This window comes from Vombatus ursinus, unplaced genomic scaffold, assembly GCF_900497805.2.
Source record: "Vombatus ursinus unplaced genomic scaffold, bare-nosed wombat genome assembly UNPS02014826.1, whole genome shotgun sequence".
Classification (NCBI taxonomy): Eukaryota; Metazoa; Chordata; class Mammalia; order Diprotodontia; family Vombatidae; genus Vombatus; species Vombatus ursinus.
Window position 1 is genome coordinate 10607927 of NW_020954604.1, and position 26081 is coordinate 10634007.

The window sequence follows — 26081 nt, forward strand, 5'->3', positions numbered from 1 at the left end:
TAGTAAAAAAGAAACATTGCCTTGTATTGGGGGTCACTTTTAGGGTGCTGACATATAAGAGAGGCTCAGGCCATTTAAGAACTTTGGGAACCTTATTTCTGTAACATTTTGAAAACCTTGGTTATTAAATTATTAATCTACCATCAACACATCTGAATTAATTACATGATGGGCTGAATTTCTCAAGATGCTAATTAAATACAAAACTTTAAAGTGTCATGAGTCTTCATGTTTAAAAATACTCCTAGGCGCCAGAATTAAGCCAAACAGCTCAGATCTGGAAGATGGTCAACCAATTATTAGTCAAGAAATCATACCCAAGTAACCAGTCAGCCCTTGTGACTCAATGTTGATGAGAAGAGAAAAAATAAAAACACTTAGGCCTAATTAAAGTGGTGGCTGTGCCCTGCAGGACCCTCCCTCAAAAACATGTCCAGAATGAGTTTTATGAGGGTAGGAACTCTATATTAATACTACTACTAACAGCAGCTTACATTTGTAGTGTGTTTTAGGTTATAATGCACTGAGGTGTGGCACAGGGCAATGGAAGAAAAACAAAACTTAATCATTCAAATGAATTGCTGTCCCCTTCCCAATATTCCACTGGCATGGCCATAGACTTATTTCTTTTCTTTTTTTGGGGGGGGGGGGTGAGGCAATTGGGGTTAAGTGACTTGCCTAGGGTCACACAGCTAGTAAGGGTCAAGTGTCTAGTCTGAGACCAGAATTGAACTCAGGTCCTCCTGACTCTAGGGCTGGTGCTCTATCCACTGCTCCACCTAGCTGCCCCTATAGACTCATTTCAATGAAGCTATCCTCAAAATATCTTTCAGAATTGCCATCAATTCCCCTTAATGGTAGCAAGACTTCTTTCTTCAAAGATCAGCTCAATTTTTAGAAAAAGCCAAAAATCAAGCAGAGAAAAGTTAGGTGAATTAAGCAGGTGACAAGGAACTTATATTCTACTGGAGGATCCTACAAGTAAACAGACAATAACATACAAAATAATTTGAGAAGGGAGAGAGCACTAACTGGGAAGGATTAGGAGAGGCTTTTGACTGGGGGGGTGAAACCGAACAAAGCACTGGAAGCTGAGTATTCTAAACGGCAGATGTAAAGGAGGGCATTTCAGATGTGCAGGACAGCCTGTGCAAAAGAAGGGAGATGCCAGGCTGAGTTGGGAAAGAGCAGGTAGGCCGGTTTAGCTGTTATTTAGAGGGGGTAATGGAGAGGAATGGGCAGTAAGCCCAATAAGGTAGACTGAAGCCAGACTCTGATGTGCTTTAAATGTCAGACCAGAAAGTTTGCATTTTATAGTGGAGGCCTTAAAAAGCCACTGAAGATTCTTGAGCAGGCAAATGACATGGTCAGACCTGTGCTTTAAGATTATACTGGAATCGATCCGAAGGATGGATTGGCGAGGAGAGTGATTGAAGAGGAAAGGGAGATGAATTAGAAGACCACTGGAATCCATCAAAACTAAAACTAATACGGTGCCTCTGTGGGTTGTCCTGTATTGAAAAGATGCTACGGAAATAGACTTGACAGGGCATGAGAGGTAAAAGGGTGTGAAGATCTCAAGATTAAACTTTGAGGTGGCAAACCAAGGTGACTGGAAAATTGGTAGTGCCCTTAGCAAAAACAGGTAGCTGAAAACAATGAGAGGTCCCTTGAATCTGGAACTTTTGTTGTCGTTCCATCATTTCAGTCATGTCCAACTCTTTGTGATCCCATTTGGGGTCTTCTTGACAAAGACACTGGAGTGGTTTGCCATTACCTTCTCCAGCTCGTTTTTACAGATGAGGAAACTGAGGCAAACAGGGTTACTTAACCCTGGTCACTTGACTTGCCCAGAGTCACACAGCTAGTGTCTAAGGCCAGAGATGAAATCAGGAATTTGAGTCTTCCTGATCCAGGCCTGGCACTCTATCCATTGCACCATCTAGCTGCCCAAAAATACTGAACTACAACTTATAATTTTAATGGCAGGAGGACACATAGTTTTGTATTAGTTATGCAGCCACCACTACACAGTCATCAACACACCCACCTTTCAAAACAGTGTAATAATGATAATAGCTAGCATTTATGTAGTGCCTACTGTGTGTGCCAGGCACTATGCTAAGCACTTTACAAACATTATCTCATTTGATCAGTAAAAATAATAGGTATTAGATTGCAAATTCCTTGAGGGTAGGGAATATATTATTTTTCAGTTTTGTATCTTCCATAGCAATCAGCATAGTACTTAACAAATGTTTGCTGAATTTTAAGGATATTAACTGAAGGACTGATTCTCTTCTTATCCCTGGGTCTTTCCCAGTATTTACCAGAAAAAAAAACACAAGGGGAAGAGTCACAGAATCACAGAATTGCAGAACACAGAATGTCAGAAGTGGAAAGAATAGTGGGCATTATCTAGTACTATGGTTCTCAAACTTTTTGGTCTTGGGATCCCTTTGCATTCTTAAAACTTATTGCCCCAAAGAGCATTTGTTTACACATGTGCTATCAATATTAACCATGTTAGAAAATAAAACACTTTAGTACTATTATGAAAATAGTTTCGATTTTGTAGAGCCCCCAAGAGTGTGGTCTCAGTGACCCCAGACCACACTTTGTGAACCACTGATCTAGTCCAACCTCCTCATTTTTACAATTTAAAAAAGAGGTCCTGAGAGCTTACGTGACTTGCCTAAAGTCATACAACTAGTAAAAGTGGCAGAGCCAGCACTCAAACCCAGGTCTTCTGACTTTAGGTCTGCTGGCTATATAGAACACCCTAGAGAAGAGAAAAAGGTAAACAAGAGTCTGAGATTTAGAGAAAGTCAAGCCAGAAGAAAGAAAACCTGAAATAGAGGAAGCAAAACACAGATCTGAATGGATCAAGTAGGTCACTGTCAGAAAAAAAAAAAAAAGCTCTTAAACTGAATGTCAGAGGATCACAATAAATGTCAGCTTATCTTCCACCTCTGAAATAGGCTGGGAGCACTAGTGGCAAGAATCCCAGAATGTCAGGGATGGAAAGAACTATGGAGATTGTTTAGTACACCCTTTCATTTTACTTTAGATGGGAAATGAGGCCAGAAAGACTAAAGAAGTGGCTTGTACACAGGCCCACAACTAGTTAGAAGTTTACGTTTCAAAGTGCTGTCCTGTAAGAACATAGTAACACATCACATCAGCTTTTTTTTTTTAAATCAGACCTTTGATTTCATCAGTGTTGGGAGTTTCCATTGAGGAATGTTCTCTTCCAATGCTGATTGGCATCCTTTCTAAAATTGATAAGAGTTGCCTGGGGGCATTAAGAGGGACTACAGTCAGTGTATGTCAGCAGAATTCCATCTTCATGAGGCAGGCAGCTTTACATCCATTATACCACACTTGCCTTCTCTATTTATTTTCGTTAGCTTCCAAAAATGAACACAAGTAGTGTCACTCTCCTTCTTTGGCATATTTTTGTGAAATATTAGGTGCCCAGACTCCTCTTGGCCCAATGTCTTAGGCTAGAGCAGCTCCTACATAACTCATCCTCAGTTTTCCCAGAGTTGGAAATTTAATAGAAGTCACAAGAAAGGACGGCATTTGGAATCAAGACTAAAATGGCCCATCTGGAAGAACCAAGGGAGAAAAAGTAGCAAGCTCTAACAGACTTTTTAAAAAATGATATTATATAACCGAGATAACAAGAGGCAGAATAGTGTAGCTGAAGTATGGGGGTCAAGAAATGAGCTGGGGGGCAGCTAGGTGGCACAGTGGAAAGAGCACCAGCCCTGGAGTCTGGAGGACCTGAGTTCATATTCAGCCTCAGACACACAATACTCACTAGCTGTGTGACCATGGGCAAGTCACTTAACCCCGACTGCCTCGCAAAAAAAAAAAAAAAAGAAAGAAAATGAAATGAGCTGGGCAGGACAAGATATGCCTTCATCTCAGGCAAAAACTAAAAATAACAACTCTTCTGTGTATGGAAATTGTACCAATTGTTTAGGTCCACGAGTGGCTTTGATCCTTTCCTGTAATAATATGCTTTGACAGAGAAAAATAAAGAGCCATGTGCCCTGAACTTTCTGGTATTTAAAAACCAAAACAAAATGGGCACTTACAAAAATATTGAAAAGACCCCCTTGTATACCCCTGTATTCTGTGGCCTAGGGTGCTGCCTAATTCTTGGTCTCCTTTCTGTCCAAGAAACTAGTCATAGGAGAATAGGTAAGTTTCCTGACCACTCTAACATTCCAATCCAAAGAGAACATTCTGCAATTCTATCTGAAAGTGAACAATACTAAAGGAAAAGGGGGAAAAGTTGAGTAGCTCCCTGTAGCCTCAGACAGCAAAAAAAAAAAAAAAAAAAAGGTCAACCAAATTTACTTCTGCTATCATAATAGTGATAATAATGATTGATATACTTCCTCAGTGTGAAGAATTCCTGGTTTCATTGGTGTGGGTATTCTCTCTTGCCATAACATGCTATAAACCCACTACAACTTGATAGATGGTCTTTAAGAGTCATCATATTAAAAAAAGTGATTGCCCTGTACCCAAACTGGAGATGGGTCTCTGCCAATTATGCTGATTTTAAGTGACTCCTTATATGGTCTACTGTTGGACCCAGATGGCTTTCCAGTAGGGTACGACCTGATAGAACTCATGCACTGATACAGCCTTTAAGAACCAAGAGTCAAGGGCAACTAGGTGGTGCAGTGGAGAGAGTGCCGGCCTTGGAGTCAGAAGGACTTGAGTTAAAATCCGGCCTCAAACACTTGACACTTACTAGCTGTGTGACCCTGGCCAAGTCACTTAACCCCAATTGCCTCACCAAAAAACAAAAACAAAAACAAAAACAAAAAAACCAAGGGTCATAGATCTAGAGCTAAAAAAAAAAAACTCAAAAAGCATCTAGTCTAGCATCTAACCCTTTTTGTGTCATAGACCTCCTTTGTCAGTCTGGTGAAGCTTAGGCAGCCCTAGAATGATGCTTTTTTTTTTTGGTGAGGTAATTGGGGTTAAGTGACTTGCTCAGGGTCACACAGCTAGTAAGTATCATGTTGTCTGAGGCCAGATTTGAACTCAGGTCCTCCTCACTCCAAGGCTGGAGTCCTATCCACTGCACCACCTAGCTGCCCTGAACAATGCTTTTAAATGCATAAAATAGAACAGGATTACAAAGGAAATGAGTTAGATTAATAGTTATCAAAATTTTCCTACTGTATTCCAGTCATCTTCCTGTATCAAAGGATTTTAATGGAGGTGACCTTGGATATTATATTATTATAATGACAACAACCTTACAGTTCTATGTGAGGTTCAGAAATCACTTTTCCCATAATTACAAGTATTATTCCTATTTTAGATGACAAAACTATAGACATGAAATAACTAGCGTGCAATCTCAAAGCTAGTGGTATTGGAGCTAAAACTCAAAAGCGTGGCTTCTTGACTCCCAGGGCAAGGCTCATTCCACTGTCCGATGCTGCCGTCTCTTTTCTCAGGGGTGGGTGACAACTTTCTCTTCCATAAAAAGAAATTACTTCTTTGCACTTAGATCCTGATTTAAGTCAGGGTACAAGAATCTAAAGCTCATGAGTCCTAGAATCTGGAGTCTATTCTTGATGTTGGGCAGAGAGAAGGGGCCTAGTCTCCCTCAAATCTATATTTATTAACTGGGCCTAGCAACCAATTATACTGATACCCCCTGAATTTGGTACTGCTTGCTGAAGCCCAGTTAATTGTCTCAACTTGGCCAAGGGCAAAAGCCCTCAGCTGACAAGAGTGGCCTGGGAGCCCCTGGGGCAGAGAAAGCAAAAGAAAACAAGACACTAAGGTCTCAAACCTGTAAAGTCTCTTTAAGCCAATGGATATCCAGGAAATTTTAATATGAATACATTCATTTTTATATACAAGCTTGGTCAGTTACACTCACATCACTGCACTGGAAGGCAACCATATATAGCTCAGGTCCACCCACAACTGAGCAAGGTTACGAGGGATCTCTGCAACAGCGGCCACAAGCCCATCTCAAACCTTCCTAACCCCCATACAGCCTGATTGAGCCATCATCCCCGAAGCAAAATCAGCCCTGGGATTAGCAGAGAGACTCGCTGCTCAGTTATCACAATGTACCTCCACAATACAATCCTTAGAAGCCCAGATGGGAGAAAGCACCAAACCCTCAAACAGGACAGATCTTTTCGTTAACAAACAGCTCAGCTGTCAAGAAATTGAGGTACTTGGCCCACAGTGAAAAAGATGAACCAGCTGTGCTGTCTGCAAGAGCAAAAGGTCTCTTCATTCACGAAAGCCTTTGAGTGTCACTGGTGCCTGGAACCAGATATAATCATCCCAGGTAGAATCTGGGATGGGGGGACCCCCACAAGACAAGGTCACAGTCAACCTGTGGCCCCGTTTTGGAACCTGATAATTGAGTTTGGGGCGGAACCAGTCCTCACCACACTCGCGATGTCCCTGGGCCATGACGATGGTGCCCATGGCTGGGGCAGCCTTCAGTTCGCTGAAGGCATCAGCCATGAAGAGGGCACGGAAGAGACGACGCAGGCAAGCAGAGGTGCTGAGGCTTTGCCCCACCCTGCCCAGGGTCAGCCGAGCCAGGTCTAGCTCATAGAACTCCTTGGGGCACAAAGCATTGCCCCCAAGAAGGATCAGCACACGTGGCACCCGCGTCCTGGCAAAGAGGCTCTCGAGGTGGCTCAGGATGCCCTCCAGTTCTACCAAGGCTTGCTGAAATTTCTTGTAGCTTCTCTCAGCTTTCTTCCTCACCATGTCTTCTGCCTATGGGGTGGTCAAGGAGGCAAATGAACATTAAGGGCCCATGCTTGGCCTTTCCAATCTATCCCTCCTCCCTCCCTCCCTCCCTCCCATGTTCTAATACCACCTACTCCAACCTTGCTAGGCTACCCCAATACCTAGGGAGTGTAAGATCACAGTCTTATGAGCTGGAAAAGACCTTCTTCAAGGGCTATCTAGTTCAAACCATTCATTGCTCATTGAAGTTAACTGAAGGCCAAAGGGGTTAAGTGAGTAGCCCAAGGTCCCACAGCTAATAAATAACAGAGCCAGGATTTGAACCCATGTCTTCTTACTCTAAATCAAGCATTCTTTCCACCGCAACCTACTTTTCCTTGTCAAAGGACAACGGACATGGTTTCAAACGTCTCTAATTTGTGGGGACATTATGGCAAAACTGTCCACTCATAAACAGTTCCTCGGCGCCCCACTTGGTTGAATGGATCAGAGGGCTGACCCAATTTCACCTTCACTCACATCTCCACATAGTGATAATGGCATCAGAGTAGTGTTTACCAGTACTCAAAAGCCCCATCAATTAGAACAAATGATACTCTAAATTCAGATTATATCTGCTGTCTTTCTTCAGTTGTTGTGGGAGCTTATTGTATAGCACATGGCTGCAGCAATCCCAATTCTGGGCATTTGCTAGGGCAGTGTCTAGCACTGGACCACACCAAAACTTTGCCCATGAACAGCCATCATCCACAGTATGCAAGGCACTATCAAATTATCATCAGAAAGCATAAAACACCTCATAGCATGTGGTGACTCTATACTGTGGCCATTCCTTCCATAAGTTCCAATCAGCAAGGGAAGACTCAGAGTGGCTGCTTTCCAGCCAAGGGCTTAAATAAGAGAAGAAATTTGAGGCAGAGAGGTTAAGTCACAAGTTGAGTCACTGGAATCAGTCATTACTCCTCAGGTGCTCTTTCTACACTCCAAAGCCTTTCCTTTTGACTAGTTTATGACCAACAAACCATTCAAGTGAGTCTGTTTCCTCATCTCTAAAATAGGTGCTGAGGCTTTACCCCACCCTGCCCAGGGTCAGCTGAGCCAGGTCTAGCTCACAGAACTCCTTGGGGCACAAAGCACTGCCCCCAAGAAGGATCAGCACCCGCGGCACCAGCGTCCTGGCAAAGAGGCTCTCGAGGTGGTTCAGGACGCCCTCCAGTTCTACCAAGGAGATAGAGCACCCACCATTAACGAAATCACATGTCTGTTTAAAAACTATCCTGCTGGTATACTCTACTTCATGGGGCCATTATGGAAACTGAAGGAGGTGATATCTTCGGAAGCACCTCTCAACCTGTCAAGTGCTACATAAATATATGTGATGGGACCTGTGACTGCATTGAAATAGGGAATTCCCAATGAGGGAACTCCATCTCCAGGAGGTACAATAAGGTTGTACCTTTTCTGCACTTCAGTTTTAGAAAATGGGCTAGGCCACTAAGAGGTTATGGGACTCACACGTGTCAGAGGCAGGACTTGAAGCCAGGTCTATTGGACTCCAAAGCCAGTTCTCTAGCCATTCCACTACACTGCTTCCCCTCTTGTTTGTATCTCTGTAGCACTGTACAGTCTGAGAAGTGGTGCTTCCACAGATGCTGAACTTAACACTTAGGAGATGACGGGCAACCTCTTTGGGGGCAGTTTCTGTAGAGCCATGGGATCAGAAGTCTGGTTGTAAGGTGCTATGAATCAAAAAAAAATAGAGGCAGCAAACTTGGAGGCAAAAGGCACCTGAGCATGCTACCTAGAAGGACCAACCCATCCCTGAAAGAAACTGCCACCGCAATACCTCTGACAAATGGTCATTCAGCCTGGGCTTGTAGGCCTTTAGTGAAGGGGGACCCACTACTTTTCTATGCCAAGTCAAGGATGCGAAGGAAGGACATGACTAATGCTATCTGAGACTGAAAAAGGAGTTAGTTAGGCTAGTTAGCCCTTTTCTCTGCTTAATTCCCTTCTTCTCACCTTACCCTGGAATACAGCCCATACGCACCTGGGGAGAGGGCTTAGCGTAGAAGACTGTGAGCTGGTCATAGGGAAGTGGCAGCTGCTGCCTCTGGTACATGATGTGCTTTAGAAGCTCACAGGCAAATCGGCAGCAGCCTTCCGAGCTCACAGGTCCTGGAAACACCACAGGGACCATGGAATCTCCAGGACAGAGATGCTCAGGGTTTCTGGAAGGGCCATGGGCTGAGGCCAACTCAAGTAGTTCTGTCTGGGAGGCGCAGGACCCTTCTGAATCTTCGATCCTTTCCAAATCTGAAAGTTGGGCTAAATAACAGAATGTTAAAGAAAAAAAGTCAAATGTAATAGCCATGTTTATTCTTGTTTTCATTGACTGAAATTTCCCTGTACCCATCTCATGAATGATCCAACTAATGGTTCAAGTCCTGTAGCGCAGAATCTGTAGAATCTGATCTACCAGTCTACTCCCTGACATAACCTTCGCCCACCCTTGGATCTGGAAGGAAAGAATAAAGCCCCTAGTCCATCTGACTAAGAATATGTAGGTGGTGGGAGAGTTAAGGCTCAGATGAGATCATTTATGTTAAGTACTCTACAAACTTTAATATGTCATTTATTATATATGTATTATAAATATATGCATGTGTATGTACATATAAACATATGTACATATAATGCATACAGGCACATAAGTACATATGTGTGTATATAAATATATGTATAGATGTATATAGGGGCAGCAAGGTGTCACAGTGGATAGAGTGCTGAGTCTGGAGTCAGGAAGACCTGAGTTCAAATCTAGCCTCAGATATTTAGTAGCTGTGTGACCCTGGGCAAGTCACTTAACCCTGTTTGCCTCAATTTTCTCATCAGTAAAATGCACTGGAGAAGGAAACAGCAAACCACTCCAGTATCTTTGCTAAGAAAATCCCAAAAGTGGTCACAAAGAGTGGAATAGGAAGTGGCTGAAAATGATTAAACAACAAAATAGACATATTATATATAATATAGGCATGTTTACTATATGTCTATAGTATATATATGTATATGTGTATGTGTCTGTCCACATGTCTATAGTATATATGCTATATATATATATCCTACAGACATATATACGTGTATATAGTCAGCTATTATTGTTATTATTATTATTGTTGTTAAGGTAACAGTGAAGGGGTGGGGGAAGAAGACCCACCTCATAAACTTAGTTACAAGACCAGCTAGGTCTCAAAGAAATTAATTAAAGTAGAATAGAGGTGATTGGGAAGAAAACAGGAACAAACGAAGGACTTAAGGGGCTACAGGTTACAATAGGGGTGGGGAAGGGGTGTTCTGGGCACTGGGGGATATAGCATAAAGTTGGATTTTGACCCTGACTTGAGGGCATTTAAAGAGGGAGAAGCCAGAGCTGTAGCCCAGGAAAAAGTAAGCTCCTTGAAGGCAGGCCCTGGCTTGCCGTCTTTGTATCCCAAGCCCAGAGGAGGGGTTTAATAATGAACTGCTCGCTGCTCCAGTGGGAGAGGCTAGGTGGACCTGGGAGGGACAAGAGCTTGACACAGAGTGGCAGCTCGAACTGGCTTTGGTTGATTGATTGACTAAGAAGGAAGGCAGGGGACCGAGGATGGAAGGAAATGGGAAAAGAGGCTGGACTCTAGGCGGGGTAGACACGGCTGGGGGCGGCAGGACCGGCCTCCTCCCAGGGAGGGGACTGATCCCAAAGACCCAAGAACGGATTAGCGGGGCTGGGAAGGGACAAGCGGCAACGGCCCGGACCACGATCGACCCCCGGAGCCGCGTATCCCACACGCTTTACCATCGACCGCCGCCACTTCCGGCCTCGGCTCCGCCATCACAACCTCCTCCCTCCGCTGACCGGTTTGAATGAATCCCTCCTCGCGGGGCACCATGGGAAGCTACTACTTCCGCTTCCGGCGAGGAAATGGGGTGAAGAAAGCGGAGGTGCCGTCTAGGTGTGGGAGCAAGGGAACCCCTTGCGTAGCTCCGCCTTTTTCTTCCATTAGTCTAATGACACCCGAGACACATGCGCGTGTCTGTGCTCTTAAAGACCTCCCCCCGCCTCAATATACACACATATATACACACACACACCAGCTTCCTACCCTCCGCTGGGCCACCAGTCCATAGCCTTTTGTTATTTTTGAGTCTTTTTCAGTCGTGTCTGACTCACCGTGACCTTATTTGGGGTTTTCTTGGCAAAGATACTGGAGTGGTTTATTATTTCTTTCTCTAGTTTATTTTACAGATGAAGACCTGAGGCAAACGAGGATAAGTGGCTTGCCCAGGATCACACAGCTAGGAAATGTCTGAGGCCAGATCTGAACTCAGGAAGATGAGTTTTCCTGACTCCAGACCCAGTGGTCTTTCCACTGCTGCCTCATATGTACACCATAGCTTACTACCAGCACAGATATCCCACCCAGGTCCACCCTTCCCTCCCTACGGAACTTGCACACTGCACCTTCCTTCCCAGGCACTCCCTAGATCTCCCCACTCCCCACTCTGACACCGTGGTGACTTATATTTCCCCACCTGTCTGTCCAGCCCTATCCCTGGTCAGGAAGGTCGAGAAGTGGCAGGAGCGTTGACCGCCTCCACCAACGACCCGAAATCCCCTTTCCTACCACTAGAAGATCCCAGTTTAGAAGGGCAAGAGGATGGGGAGAGGGAAGGCTGTCCAAGTACCCATGGGGCAAAGTGGGTCGGATTATCAGGCGAGTGCAGCTGGGTGGCTATCAGTTTATCCATGTGGTGGACTGGGGGCCCTAGGGGAGATAGGAACCTCCCCCCTTCCAAAACCTTCATCCTTCATCCTTCGCCTTGCCCTCCTCAGCAAGTTTGTCTGCATCAGTCCCCACAAGAATTCCATCCAAAAGGCTCCTTGGCTCTTCTAACTCCTCTGCACCCAAGCCGCAAAAGGAGGAAAAGATACTCTTGTGGGGTTCTTGGACAACTGAGACTGAGTTGAAGTCAACTGGTGGGGTAGTTTGTTTTGTTTTACAGATTTCATTTTTCCACCCCCACTAGCCCACGGAGACTGGGGAGAGAGGAGGGAAGAGAGGGGAATGATGACCCACAGTCCACTACACTCCCTGCTTTCTGCTGTGGAATCCTCCAGCTCCCCCTCAGAGCCCCAGACAGCAACACCAGAGGTAAGTCACTGTCTCTAGCCTGTAGAGAAACTGAGGCTTGGAGGAGAGTATGTTTATAATTCATAGAATGTTACAACTGGAAGGGAACTTTGACATTTTAAGAGGAGGAAACTGAGGCTCAGAGAAGTGCTCAATCGATGTCACTTAGCCAGGACTGTTTTTTGTTTATTATGTACCCACTATTTGTGCATGGGGGGTGGAGGGGGAAGTGGACACTTTGTGAGTCAGCGGGGGGGCCCAGGAATAGAAATCTTGCGTCCTGACTCGGAGCTGCCCATTGAACTAACCACTTGATCACCCTGCCTTCCTGGTATCATTCGTTAGTACTTGTGCTGGATGTTTGTGCAACAGCCGGCAGCTAGGGTCCCGGAGGGTGGGGATAGTGTTAAGTGCTGACCCTAGCTATTAAGTCAAAAGTCAAAAATCCTTTCGGCTCTTTGCCAAGTTTCTGTTAGTGTCAAGTGCCCTCCTCCTCCCTCTGCCCCGCCCTCCCTCCTGCCTTCCTGGATCTGATGCAACTATGGCCTCAGCTCCTCCCCCGGAGGTACCTAGACCCTCCTATAAGCCTGGGTGTTTGGAAATAAACCTTGGTTATAACTTCCCTGATTGGTTCGGCTTCAAAACAAAGGGGAGGAGAAGTTGGTCTCCTGGGGGGGGAGAAGCGGGGCGGGGCAGGTTAGGTTAGGATGTGTTCCACTGCTTTGGTGTGTTTTCAGTCCTGAAGCAGACTCTATAGGTTTATAGACCTCTGTACGTTGTGCGGGTAGTATAGTGGTGCCCCAGGCTGCTGAAAACAGCCTTAAGTCATCTTGGATGACTGGAGGAGGCGGCAATTGGGCTGAGTGGCTACTGTGTAAAGGTAAAGTCATCACAACAATAACAGTCATAATTAACCTAACCACGTTCTCCCATACGCCCACAAGCCCTGGGCTCCCTGACTCACCTCAATGGCATGACTGTGACGGAGGCACAAAGGGGAAACTGAGGCAGACTGGGCTGCGGACGAGCAGATAGGATTAGATGCTTCAAATTCTCGTATCTGTGAGACCCTCAAACCACTGGGTCCCGGTTCCTAGTCGTGATATCGTCCACGGCTGGCTCAGGGACCCTGAAGTCCAGAAGTCTCAGCTGTCCCTGGAGAACCCAGTAGCACGACTCTCATTTTTTATGTACCCCCCCCTTCCCTCTACCTTTACTCCCACCCTTAAAGCGGGACCCGGATAGCTGAACCCTGCACCACCCCACTTAGAAGTGTGTCTTGTGTGCGTGTGTACATGGACGGAGCGAACTTAGTAATTTATTGCGGCGCCCTCCCTTTGGAAGGTTAAGGAAAAAAGTCTCTTGCAGCACGGGGATAGCCGAGGTGAGACTACAATTCCCTTGGTGCTTTGCGCCCAGGGACAAACTCTTTCGCCTCCCCGAGGTCTTGCGCCACGGTGCCCACCGGGAGTTGTAGGATGACAGCCTGTTCTTTACAGTGGGTGACAGTAGCGTTGGGGACTTCGTATCCCGTGGTGCTCCGCGGCTGTTTTCTGACGCGCCTAAAGGGGGTGGGAGGAAGAGTGCCAAGGGGCGGGGCCTATGCAGGGCTCCGCCCTGCTCCCCCTCAGGCTCGGCCCTACGCGGTGGTGGCGGCGGAGGCTCAGACTAGGCGGCCGCGGCGGCGGGGGGGAGGGGCAGGGGCAGGGGCGGGGGGCAGCGGCGGATGGACTCGAGGGTGTCCGAGCTGTTCGGCGGCTGCTGCCGGCCCGCTGGAGGACCTGCGGGCAGTGGCGGTGGCGCGGTCGGTGGCGGCAGTGGCGGCGGCGGCCTCAAGACGGGCGGCGGCGGCCTCAAGACGAGAGGCGGCAGCGGCAGCGGCGGGGCCCCGAAGGGGAAGAAGAAGAGCGGAAGGAACCGAGGGGGCAAAGCCAACAACCCCCCGTATCTGCCCCCTGAGGTGAGGAGGGGGCCTGGGGTGGGGCTCGGAGGGCACCTTCCCTCCCTGTCCCTGCCTGCCCCATGGGGGTGTCCCCGAGGGGCAGAGAGCTGAACCGCCGCTCCTGTACCTGCCCCTTGGAGGGTCCTGGAGGGTCAGAGAGCGCAGCGCTCCCCTCCCTCCCCGTACCCGCCCAATGGGAGCGTCCTAGAGTGTCAGAGGGCACAGCCCCCCCTCCTGCCCCATGGGGAAGGAGGTCCCGAAAAGTCAAAGAGCACAGCACCCCCTCCTGTATCTGCCCCACGGTGAGATTCAAGAGAGTCAGCACAGCTCCCGCCTTTCTGTACCTGCCCCATGGGGGTGTCCTGAAGGGTCAGAGAACACACCTGCACCTGCCCCATGAGGGGAGTGCCTCGGGAGGAGTAGAGAGCACACCTGCCATACAGTACTTGTTCTATGAGGGGCATCCTGGAGGATCAGAGCCCAGCTTCCATCCTGTACCTGCTCCATGGGGAGGGACAAAAAGAAAACCTCTTATCCTGAACTTTCACTTGTCCCATGGAGGAGTGAGTAAGGAGAGGGGCAGATAGGGCATCCCTCATTCTGTACTTGCCATGTCCTGTGGGGTGTGGGTTGGAGAGGGGTAGAGAGAGCACCCCCTTCAACTCCATGAGGGGGCAGCTCCAGGAGAGGCAAAGAGAATTTCCTCAATCCTGAACCTCCTCTTGTTCTATGAATTAGATTGGAGTCTCAGGGAGAGGCAGAGAGTACACCCTACCCCTCTACCCTCATCCTGTTCTATACCTGTCGGGGGGTTTGAGAAACAGAAAATACTTCCCTTCCACTCTTATCTGCCTATCCCTGTCCCTGCCCCATAAGGGACGGTTGAAGAAAAGCAGAGAAAACTTTCCTCCTTCCATCCTATGTCTGTGCTAGGTGGGAATATCATGGGAGGTGGCAGTGTTCCATTAGGAAGGGGGCTTTTGGAAAAAACAAACAACATTCCTTTACCCTGAATTTTGGGACAAAGAACCCTCTGTCCAAATCCTGAACTTGTCCCATGGGGTAGGACTGAAAAAGGACAAAAAGAAAATTTCCCCAAATCCTATACCTACCTCCCACCCAAGAAAAGAGGAAATCTAGAGGGAAAAAAGTATATGCTTGCACCCCATTCTGTATAATCCTGAGGATTGGAGGGATCAGGGAGAGGCTGAGAGAACAAATACCTGGAAAGTCTCATATATACCTTTTGGGGAGGACACCAATAGGAGGATCAGAGGAGTACTTTTCCCCTTCCTAGCACATACCCATTCCCCAAAGTGAGTTAAGTGATCCTGGGGTGAGAGGCACAAAGAACACCTTTTCCCTCTGTCTGGTGGGAAAGGGAACCCCTGAGAAGAAGCATATATATGCCCTGAGTTTCTCCATTTCCCCTTTGCCTGAGAGAACTGATTACAGAGGAGGGGTGAATGCTGACAACCCTCTGCTTACCTTGGCCCTTTTGTTGGGGATAATTGTTGCTTTGAGGTGAAGAAGACCCGGGTCTAGGAGATTGACAACCCCTATGTCTCTTCCTCACCAGAGACTACAAAGTTATAACCTCTGGGGAATTCAATTCAGTAAAAATTTATTATGACCTTTTTGTGTGCTAGGTCTGACGGAGATTATGATTCTAGCTAGCAATTGTATAGCATTTGAAAGTTTTCAAACAGCTATATGTTCATTCTCATTTTAGCCTCAGAGCTCTGTGAGATTTCATTATTCCCTCTACAAATGAAGAGACTAAGGCTCAGAGGGGTTAAGTTGTTTGCCTATGGTCACACAGCTAATAAATATCAGGGATTTGAACCTAGAGCTTACTGACTCCAGGTCAAATAATTCTGATGAAATGTAGTCTAGCAGGAGATATGACACCTACATAGATAACTGTGATCCTCAGTGGGACATGATAAGTCAATTAAAGAGATGTAAATCAAAGTACTAAGTGATGTCAGAAGGGGAAAGGTCTTTTCCAGAATCACAGAATTTGAGAGTTGGAAGGGACCTCAGCAACCATCTTGTTCATGCCAAACCTTAAAGAAATCCCCATGGTCATTCAACTTCTGCTAGAAGATTTCCAAGGGAGGGAGCCTATCACCTCTTGAGGCAGTCCATTCCACTTCTGGGCAGTTCTGATTGTTAAAAAGTTTTTCCTGGCATCAAGCCTACATGTGCCTTTTTGCAACTTTTACCCTTCTAGCTTTGTCTCAATACATACTGCTTCTTGTCACTAACTCAGTAAGTGCTGCTTGCTAAATGGTGAGGAAAACTAATTGGGAAATAAAGACACCCCACAAGGATAGACATGCTAGAAATCTGGGGAATGAAGGTTAATGATTACTGAATGAGTGGGGACTAAGCTCCTGAATTCCTGGGCCAGCTTTAAGAAGAATGGCTGAGCACACACAGTAAGCACTTATTTATTTATTTATTTTAAATAAATGAATAGATTAAAAGAGTAAGAGACTCGAAGGAATACTGAGTCTTGTTCATCTAAGCCTGTAGGGTGAAGATGCAGTGAGTACAGAGTGGAACCAAGGATAGGTGTGAAGACACTAGAGAAAGGAATTTCCAAGAAAATAGGGCCCTCTTTCCTCTCTTTTCCTCAGAGGAAGGAGAAAGAGATCTTTGAATAGCATTAAGGTCTTTTAGGACACAAGCTAATTTGGTACACTTCCTAAATGCCTCCAGCACTGCTCAAGGGTTGAAAAAACCTAGAGAGGTTTTCGATGTACTTTTGTCCCACTCAGTCTCAATTTACGGCCCTTACTGAGACCTCTCCTTACCTGACTCTCCTTAGTTTGGACTTTTGTGTTCAGAGTGGACAGTGCTGAGCTCACCTCCAGGTCCTGACATAGAAGCTCTTAAAGCCTCTTATTCCTCATTACATCAGTCAAGGGGGTGGAGCAGGAAGTGCTGACAAGGAGAGAGATGGTTAGATCAGCCTGAGGGTAGAGGAGACTCTGACCTCTGGGGACGTCAGTTTAACATCTTTTCTGGTGGGGAGTGATGACCGAAGCGAGGGAGGAACTTCTGTTCTCGGTCCCTGGCTGATTGGATTACTCCCTGGGGCCTAGCAGGGCAGCTTTCTCCACTAGAGGGGCTAAGTTGGGGCTGGATGAGGGAGTTACCCTGGTCCCTCGGATGCCTCCTGCCTTGGCAAGATGCTGCATTCTGGGTCTCCTGCTGTTTGAAGAGAATAACTTGGAGACTAGGCTGGAATCCAGGAGAAAAGGGGGAGGGGTTAGGGCAGTGTGCAGTGACTGCTGGGTCTTATGTTTCTTTACAGGCTGAGGATGGAAACATTGAGTACAAGGTGAGTCTTGGGTGAGTAGGGGAATCAGGATTGCCCCTGACCTTTGTGGGTTTCCATCACCAAGTTTCTCTTGAATCCCTAGCTCTTTAGGGGAATGGGACTAAAAAAAGGTTGCCTTAGAAGGGACTGGATTCGTTCCCAGGGTGGAAGTAGGGCTAGGTGGTAGACAAATTAAATTACTGTCAGTAATCTATAGGGAGGTAGATGGCCCTGGTCCTTCTTAGGGTAAATGAGGGTCAATATGTGACTTCACCGTTGTACGTCTCTGTTTCCCAGTTGAAGCTGGTGAACCCATCCCAATACCGCTTCGAGCACCTGGTGACACAGATGAAATGGCGGCTCCAGGAAGGCCGGGGAGAGGCTGTCTATCAGATTGGGGTGGAGGACAATGGGCTATTAGTAGGGCTGGCTGATGAGGAGATGCGGGCATCCCTCAAGACCCTGCACCGGATGGCTGAGAAGTATGTCCCCTTCCCTATCTCCTTCCTTCTCTCTGTACTTTTTTCTGATAGCACTTCCCTGCCTTGTCCTTTCCCCAAGGGATTATGGTTGGGCTTCCCTGCTCCTGTCTTTTGACTAAGGTTGAGTGCCAAAGGTGGGGAGAGATTGAGGTTCTGGGGCCTGCTTCAGGGGACCCAGACTTGTGGCCCTTGCTTTGGGCCTTTGAAGAGGTAGGGGAGGCCATGGTTACGGATGGGAAATAAGAAGAGGGGAGAGCCATGAGTGGAGTAGAGGTATCAAAGAAATGAGCACCTGGTCGATCCAGGCTAGAGAGGCAAAGGAAGGCAGGTGGCACTCAATCAGGCTGGGATGGGGATATGCCCTGGACTGTGAGTAGGGGACTGACCTTACTGTGCACAGGGTAGGGGCAGACATCACAGTTCTCCGGGAGCGAGAGGTGGATTACGATAGCGATGTTCCTCGAAAGATCACTGAGGTGTTGGTGCGCAAGGTCCCTGACAACCAGCAGGTAAAGCCTGTCTCTTAGCATATGCCTTCCGTCCAAGCACACACATAAACATACATGTGTCCCTGCCCCTCTGCTGGGATCATCTCCCCTGGCCCAAGCTTCTTGGGGTGGCTCACTCCTTCCTTGTTGCCCCAGGATGCTTTATCTCCCGTCCCCAAAATGAAGGCAGTAGAGAGAGGACTCCTGACCTTGAGTTGATTTCTTCACAGTTCTTGGACCTTCGTGTGGCCGTCCTAGGCAATGTGGACTCTGGGAAATCAACTCTTCTGGGGGTGCTGACCCAGGGGGAGCTGGACAATGGGCGGGGCAGGGCCCGGCTCAATCTTTTCCGTCATCTGCATGAGATCCAATCTGGCCGTACTTCCAGCATCAGCTTTGAGATCCTTGGCTTTAACAGCAGGGGAGAGGTATGCAAAAAGAGAGGAAGCATGAGGGGACCAGACCGGAGAAGGACTGGGAGGCAGTGGGAGCAATTTGACAACCTTTAAGGGGGTGAGGAAGAGATACTCTTTCAAACTAATGTTTGGGTCAGGTCCATGCAGCTCAGCTCTAAATAGGAGAAAGGGTCAGGGTGAACTGGCAGCAGGTGCTAATAAGAGGGCTGATCCAGGTGGTGAACTACAGCGACTCCAGGACAGCAGAGCAGATCTGTGAGAGCAGCTCCAAGATGATCACCTTCATAGACCTGGCAGGACACCACAAATACCTACGCACTACCATCTTTGGCCTGACCTCCTACTGTCCTGACTGTGCCCTGCTTCTAGTCAGTGCAAATACTGGCATTGGTGAGTACTTTCAGGGGCAACATGGTCTGCAGATTTCCTATTACCCTGGGCCTCTTCAAAGGCTAGGTCCAGATGGAGGCAGGTGGGTGACATAGGGGGTAGAGGGCTGGACCTGGAATCAGGAAGACCTGAGTGCAAGTCCAGCCTCAGACATTTACTAGCTATATGACCCTGGGCAAGTCATTTAACTTCTCTGTGCTTCAGTTCCCTCGTGTAAAATGAGGGAATCATACTCAATAGCCTCTAAGGTCCCTTCCAGCTCTAAGTCTGTATAATCCTATGCTTCCTAAAGTCAGGAAGGCCCATGTTCAAATTTGGTCTTAGATACTTCCTAGCTGTGTGATCCTGGGCAAGTCACTTATCCTTTGCCTCAGTTTCCTCAATTGTAAAATGGGGATAATAATAGTATCTACCTCATAGGGTTGTTGAGGATCAAATAAGATAATATATATAGGGCACTTAGTATAGTGCTTGGCACATACTAGGTGCTACAACAAATGCTTATTTCCTTCCCTTCCCCTCTGGTCCTCTCATTTCCCTTTCACCCTTTTCTAATTCTTCCCACCCCTTGCTACTTTGTTGCAGCGGGTACCACACGGGAGCATTTGGGGCTAGCCCTAGCCCTGAAAGTGCCATTCTTCATTGTCGTCAGCAAGGTGGACCTATGCTCAAAGGCCACAGTGGAAAGGACAGTGCGCCAGCTGGAAAGAGTCCTTAAGCAGCCTGGGTGCCACAAACTGCCCTTGTTAGTCACTTCTGATGATGATGCTGTCACTGCTGCCCAGCAGTTTGCCCAGTCTCCCAAGTAAGTCCACCCCACCATTTCAGAACAGAAGATAACCAAAAGCATTATCTCTCCACTTCCTTCTATTTTCTCACTCCTAATCTCTCTGCCAGTGGAGAGACCATTCTGATTCAATCTACACGTTCTTCAGATTGGTGTACTACCACAAGTCTTCCCCATTCTAATATACCAGTACCCCCAAGGCTGATAGCAAACTACACTGACTTGTTCCAGGACCATAGGGGATGAAATGATGTGTGAACTTGGACATCTCTTTACATGCTTTCTACTCCAGGGTAGGCTTTAGGTGCCACACTTCTTTCCTGATTTTCAGAGGACCATTCCAGAGGTCCTAAAGATGAAGCTAGAATGATAGTAGGGGAAAATCCTAAAACCTCAGCTTCTTTGTTAGTAGGGTCCTGAGGCTAGCCCAAAAAATCTCACAGGTACCCTCTACTCTAGGGACCTTCCTTGACTGAACACTCCATGTCTTTCCCTACAGTGTCACCCCCATCTTCACATTGTCTAGTGTGTCTGGGGAAAGCCTGGACCTGCTCAAAGTCTTTCTCAACATCTTGCCACCACTCACCAATAGCAAAGAACAGGAAGAGCTCATGCAGCAGCTGACTGAGTTCCAGGTAGGAGATGGGCTGGGGCAGGGCAGGGAGCTGGGATAAGTTTGGTTTGAGCCACTTGCCTTGAAGCTGACCCTCAAGGTCTACCCAGAGGCCTAGGAACCTCCTGGGCCTCCTTGGCCACCCACTGATGGTGTCCTCTTTGGTCTCAGGTGGATGAAATCTACACGGTGCCAGAGGTGGGGACTGTTGTTGGAGGGACACTTTCCAGGTGACTCCCTTGTTGGGGGAGATTTTGTTAGAGGGTTCCCTCCACATGATGGCATCAGGCTCCAAAGGAGGCAAATCCCCACCTCCCCACTGTGAAGCTGAGCAGACCCCAACCAAAGGAACTTACTGGCTTCAAGAGTCTATGCCTTCATTGTCAGAAGTGCTGGAGGCAACCAGCCTGATGCTATATGTGGGAAGGAACAGCATTCCTATCTGCTGGGAATCACACCCTAGGATAATTATTCTCCTGGACCACTGGGGTGAGGTGTGGGTGCTTGGGCCCTGGGAAAGTATCCAAGTTCTACCTAACTGGTCTTAAGTGAAAAAGGGAAGATGGGAGTTCCTTTCTGGGATCTGTCTTTGAATCAGAGGTCACAGGTCTAGAGGATGATAGGGCCATGCAGGGTCCACACTACTAATGTTTTAGCAAACTCTTGATCGTGGAATAGTAATGCTCTAGTCAGTGTGTCATTCTCTAAGCCTTGGGATGGATTTTTCCTGTGGATTCTTCCCCTCAGAGTTTGAGCTCTGAGCCAGAAGAGGGCAGCTCCCCAACTTTGAATCAAGAGCTCTTTCCCAGTTAATCTGAGTCCCTTCTCCCAGGAAAAGAGGCACTGCTATAGAAGGAGTTTAAGTGGGGAGGGGGTGGCCCAGAACCTCGTGGGAAGTAGGCAAAAGGCCCAGGCTGACCCCATACAACTCCTGCTCTGGACTACAGTGGGATCTGCCGTGAGGGGGACCAGCTGGTGGTAGGTCCCACAGATGACGGACGCTTCCTGGAACTGAAGGTGTGCAGTATCCAGCGCAATCGTTCAGCCTGCCGAGTACTTCGAGCAGGTCAGGCAGCCACCTTGGCCCTTGGTGACTTTGATCGTGCTCTTCTTCGAAAGGTGAGTCGGACGGCAAGGTAGGAGGAATATAAAAAGGGAACTAAGATAAAAGCCTTATGGGTAGACAGTGATAGAACTATTGGGGATATGCTTTCAGAGGCAATGATGTTCAGTGATAGCCTATGTGCAGAGCCCTGTTCTTATCCATTACTGCAGAGAGACACAAAAGAAGCCGTTCCTGCCCTTCTGAATCCCACAATGAAAACTCATAGACAGGATCTTCCACAAGTGAAAGGGCTTCAGGAACACTACTAATCAATATGTACACCCAACAAACATATATTAAGCATTTACCATGTATAGAACATTGTACTAGGAGCTGGCTGAGTGATACAAAATTAAATAAGACATGCTCTCATACAGACCCTTATATGGGGCTTGCTGTCCGGTGGGGATTAAGATACAAACACGGACAAGTATAATATGAAATATTAGATTATAAATGAGGTACAAAACAAAATGCCATGTGAAGTCTGATGGGGAAAGCTTGTTATCAATCAGGGAATTAGGGAAGACTTTGTGGAGGAAATGGCATTTGACTTTACTTTTTAAAGGTGGGGCAGAAAAACAGGGAAAAAGGACAGGGAATATCATGAGCTAAAGCGCAGATGGGAGCTTTCAAGGGGTGTTCAAAGGGGTAGAGAGAAATCTAGGTTGACTGGATTATAGAATACATGGGAAGAAGTGATGTGAAATAAAATGAGAAAGGTTGGGTAGTGCCACACTTTGGAGAGCTTTCAATTCCAGGAAGATGCAACAGGGACCCACTGAAGATTTGTGAGCAGAGAAGGGACGTGACCAAATCTAAAAGATTAATCTGGTGTGAAGGATGAATTGGAGGGAAAAGAGATCTGAACAAGTGTGAATTAATATAGTGCAAACTAAATGTCCTATTACTGTGCTAGAAGTGCAGAGAGTAAAGAAGTGATTAGAATGATGAGGAGGTAGGAAGGCTTCCTATAGCAGGTGAGTTTTAAACAGTAAGGTCTTCTAAAATTTTGAGCCTTAGGAAAAAGGAACTATGCAAGGGCTTTTGATGGTGAAAAGTGGGAGGACATAATTTGGGGTCTGTTCCACCTGGGCCTGGGTGACCTCTGCTTCCACAGGGCATGGTGATGGTGAGCCCCGAGATGAACCCCACTATCTGCTCAGTGTTTGAGGCAGAGATTGTCCTACTGTTCCATGCCACCACCTTCCGGCGTGGCTTCCAGGTGACTGTGCATGTGGGCAATGTGCGTCAGACAGCTGTGGTGGAGAAGATCCATGCCAAGGTGAGCGGCACCCAATTATTCCTTGATGCCTTAGGGGAAGATTCATTTCTACCTTAAGAAAGGAAGGGGATGCCCTCGGCTTGCAAAAGCATCTCTTCTGAGAGTGGACAGATATTCCCATGAGGTGATTAAGATACAAGCATGGATAAGTATAATATAAAATATTAGATTATAAATGAGGTACAAAACAAAGTGCCATGTGAAGTCTGATGGGGAAAGCTTGTTATCAATCAGGGAATTAGGGAAGACGTGGAGGAAATGGCATTTGACTTCACTTTTTAAAGGTACTCACTGTGGGTAGAGCTGATAGGCCCCATAGCTCTCCAACTAGGTCAAGATCTGCTGGCCAGCACCAGTGACTGCATATCTGCCGTAGGACAAACTGCGGACTGGGGAGAAGGCAGTAGTGCGCTTCCGCTTCCTGAAACACCCAGAGTACCTGAAGGTGGGTGCCAAGCTGCTGTTCCGGGAGGGTGTCACCAAAGGCATCGGCCATGTCACCGACGTGCAAGCTGTTGCAGCAGGAGAGGCCCAGGCCAGGTTGGGCTTCTGAACTACCCCAGGCAAGGGGCATCTTCATTGCTGTCCCTACAATATACAAGGTGACTTCAGACCACGCTGCCCCCCAGTGGCAGCTCTGCGTATTAATAGCCTGGGGGAAGGGGCATTGCCTGCCAGTTGCCTCTCCTAGCATCTCTGGAGTGGTGCCCAACTTGGTGTGGCTAGGGGAAGGAGAATCCTGTGAGAGAAGGCAGGAAAACTCAGGGTATTGGCTTAGGGCCGTGCTCCAGGCCTGGCTCTTCCAACTCTGGCCAGACCATGGCTCTTCTGCTGGGGCCTTGGAAAAGGCCACTTTGGCCACTTTCAGCCATACCCTTTCAGTGATTTTGGACTGGGGCTAATCTCCCAGTATGATCTAGGCTTCTTGGAAACAATTGCAGCTTGGGGCGATTCTCAGGAAGGAGCCCATTTTATTCCAACAGAGGTCAGTTCCATCTGACTCTGGACAAAAGACATGTCCCCATGTCTGCCTGGAGCCGAAGGTCCAAAAGGGTAAGGAGTGGCATGTGGGCAGTGAATTTTACTGCTCACACTTTGTGCCAGGGCCTAATGGTCCATCCCCAACTTCCTCTTATTCCCTGTTTTAGGGACCTCCATCACTCCATCCTCGTCCCCCACAAGCCCCACAGGTGCTATTATTTATCAGGCTGGTCCAGGGCTTGACATACTAAGGGTCAGCTGCATGTCAGTCATGGTCTTGTCCACTCTTTCCCTCTGCAGATTTATTGTTTTTTGTTTTTTTGTTATGAATCGGACATGTTTTGCTTTATGAAAATGGGTGACTGGGTACTGGGAGTTCCAGCTCCCCTGTCAACCTTTACCCTTCCTGCTTCCAAGCAGCCCCATCACCCACTGTTCTGTTTTGTTTGCAGTGATTCTATCCTTCCTGTTGTTGCAGGTAACCTTCCCCCTCCCCCAAAGAAGTGAAGGGTTATTCACATCCCCTGCTGTAGCAAAGGGACTTCCTCCTTCCCCATTGTTGATGTCCTGGGTTCCCATGGGCTCAGGGATCATTTGTTGTTTGAAGTTTCTCTGAATCTTTCTATATATATACACATATACATATGTATATATATATATTGTACAGAATAAATATGTTTTATTGAATGAGCTGTGCTGATGATTAGGTCGTAGATCGCCTCTAGGGGAAATCAGTTCTTTCCCAGAAAAAAGAAAGAGCTATAACCCCAACTTTGATGCATTCTGAGGGTAGAAGGGAGCGGGATAGAGCTCAGGGTTCTTAGGGGGTCTCTTTGCCCATAAGGCCTAATAGGTGTTCTAGATAGTATAATTAAATGGGCTAGTAACACAGCACTTCGTTACCCTGGAACTGCAGAGAAGCAGAGGTAGTAAATGAATAGAAAATGAAAGCTGAACCAGGCAGCAGTTCTGCATTCCAAAACAGTTGCTTCTTCTCTCTCTAGTGACCTCAAAGACATTAAACAGCCCCTGAAATCTATGCTGCCAGAGAGACATTTTGAGATTAAGTGAGGAGCAATGTGGTAAGAGAATTTGTCTTGACCCTTCTTACTGGTGCCAGATCAGTTCAGAATGACCAATGGAAGCAGAATGTGTCAGTATATGAATCCAATACAAGCTCAGGAGCTGTAGGACAGCCTGGAAGGATTATATTCTATCCTACTGTGGCAGAAGCTGAATGAGAACTGTCTTGTCTTTCTCTGTGTGTTGATTGCCACCTGTGTCTTTCTCTTTCTGAGATCAAGTCTGAGCCTCTATATGTTATAGATGAAAAAAGGAAGCCTGGGTCAAAGGGTAAATGACCAAGCACTCGGAGTGCTTTGTGAGCTTTTTAGAAGGTCCTATAAAATGTGTAATAAAAAAAATGAATACAACCTGTCTCCTGCTGCAGAGTCCTGCTCAGCCTCTGGGCTGGGGGAGCAAGCAGGGAGGGAGGAGGCATGCTGGCTCACCTCAGGCGCAGTTAGGCTTTAAAAACATTAGTGGTTTAACTACGTGTATGAAGATACAGGCTGTGATTGGCTACTTCCTGGGAGGAGGGTAGAGCAGCCAGAGTCCAGAAGTAGCGAGATGGCATCTGGAAAGAGGAAACAAGCTCTGACCACCCCATCCCCGCCTCTCCTCCACCCCAACCGTGACTAGCCTGGCTCCCAGCCAACACTAAGGACAGGGAAACTGAAAGCCAAAATTCTTTATTTGAAGCTACTTTCTTTTATGTCCAGCACCATTAGACTCCTTAATTCTTGGTAGTTGTGACAAATGGTAGGTACCTAGGCACACAAACCTAGAAACAAGTGGTTTCTGCTCCATCATTCTTTTTTAGTTTATTTTTAGTTTTCAACATTCACTTCCACATGATTTTGAGTTCCAAATTTTCTCCCCATCTTGTCCCTCTCCCCACCCTAAGAAAGCGTGCATTCTGTATACCCCTTCCCCTAATCTGTCCTCCCTTCTATCTCTCCGCCTTCTCTTATCTCCTTCCCCTTCTGTTTTCCTGTAGGGCAGGATAGATTTCTATACCTCATTGCCTGTATATCTTATTTCCCAATTACATGTGGAAACAATTTTTAACATATGTTTTTAAAACTTTGGGTTCCAAATTTTCTCCCTTCCTCCCTCCCCACCCACCCTCATTGATAAGGCAAGCAACTTGATACAGTTTATACATGTGTAGTCATGCAGAACACTTCCATAGTAGTCATGTGAAAAATTAACTATATTTCCCTTCATCCCACGTTTATTCTATTGTCTTCTGACCCTGTCCCTCCT

At 47.1% G+C, this 26081-nt stretch overlaps 2 protein-coding genes across 2 annotated transcripts; one reads left to right on the forward strand and one right to left on the reverse strand.

Annotated features, from left to right (window-relative positions):
- Positions 1-5841: 5841 nt before the first annotated feature.
- Positions 5842-10691, reverse strand: MAD2L1BP (MAD2L1 binding protein). The gene is made up of 3 exons (XM_027838425.1): positions 10598-10691; positions 8813-9090; positions 5842-6789 (listed from the first exon to the last, which is right to left on the reverse strand). The coding sequence occupies exons 1-3, from the start codon at positions 10689-10691 to the stop codon at positions 6289-6291; spliced, it is 873 nt and encodes a 290-aa protein (XP_027694226.1). The 3' UTR covers positions 5842-6288.
- Positions 10692-13777: 3086 nt separating this feature from the next.
- GTPBP2 (GTP binding protein 2) lies at positions 13778-25148 on the forward strand. Its single transcript, XM_027838396.1, has 12 exons — positions 13778-13893; positions 17201-17227; positions 17504-17688; positions 18089-18197; positions 18407-18604; positions 18808-18982; positions 19568-19787; positions 20269-20404; positions 20554-20612; positions 21330-21501; positions 22608-22772; positions 23149-25148. The coding sequence occupies exons 3-12, from the start codon at positions 17555-17557 to the stop codon at positions 23323-23325; spliced, it is 1545 nt and encodes a 514-aa protein (XP_027694197.1). The 5' UTR covers positions 13778-13893; positions 17201-17227; positions 17504-17554; the 3' UTR covers positions 23326-25148.
- The last annotated feature ends 933 nt before the right edge of the window (positions 25149-26081 follow it).

Coding starts and splice junctions, on each gene's coding strand:
- MAD2L1BP (XM_027838425.1), bottom strand. CDS start 10,691: ATGGTGCCCCGCGAGGAGGGATTCATTCAAACCGGTCAGCGGAGGGAG. Junction 9,091..10,597: donor GGAAGTGGCGGCGGTCGATG/GTAAAGCGTGTG, acceptor TCTGTTATTTAG/CCCAACTTTCAGATTTGGAA. Junction 6,790..8,812: donor ACGCTAAGCCCTCTCCCCAG/GTGCGTATGGGC, acceptor ACCACCCCATAG/GCAGAAGACATGGTGAGGAA.
- GTPBP2 (XM_027838396.1), top strand. CDS start 17,555: ATGAAATGGCGGCTCCAGGAAGGCCGGGGAGAGGCTGTCTATCAGATT. Junction 17,689..18,088: donor CTGCACCGGATGGCTGAGAA/GTATGTCCCCTT, acceptor TACTGTGCACAG/GGTAGGGGCAGACATCACAG. Junction 19,788..20,268: donor CAGTTTGCCCAGTCTCCCAA/GTAAGTCCACCC, acceptor CTTTCCCTACAG/TGTCACCCCCATCTTCACAT.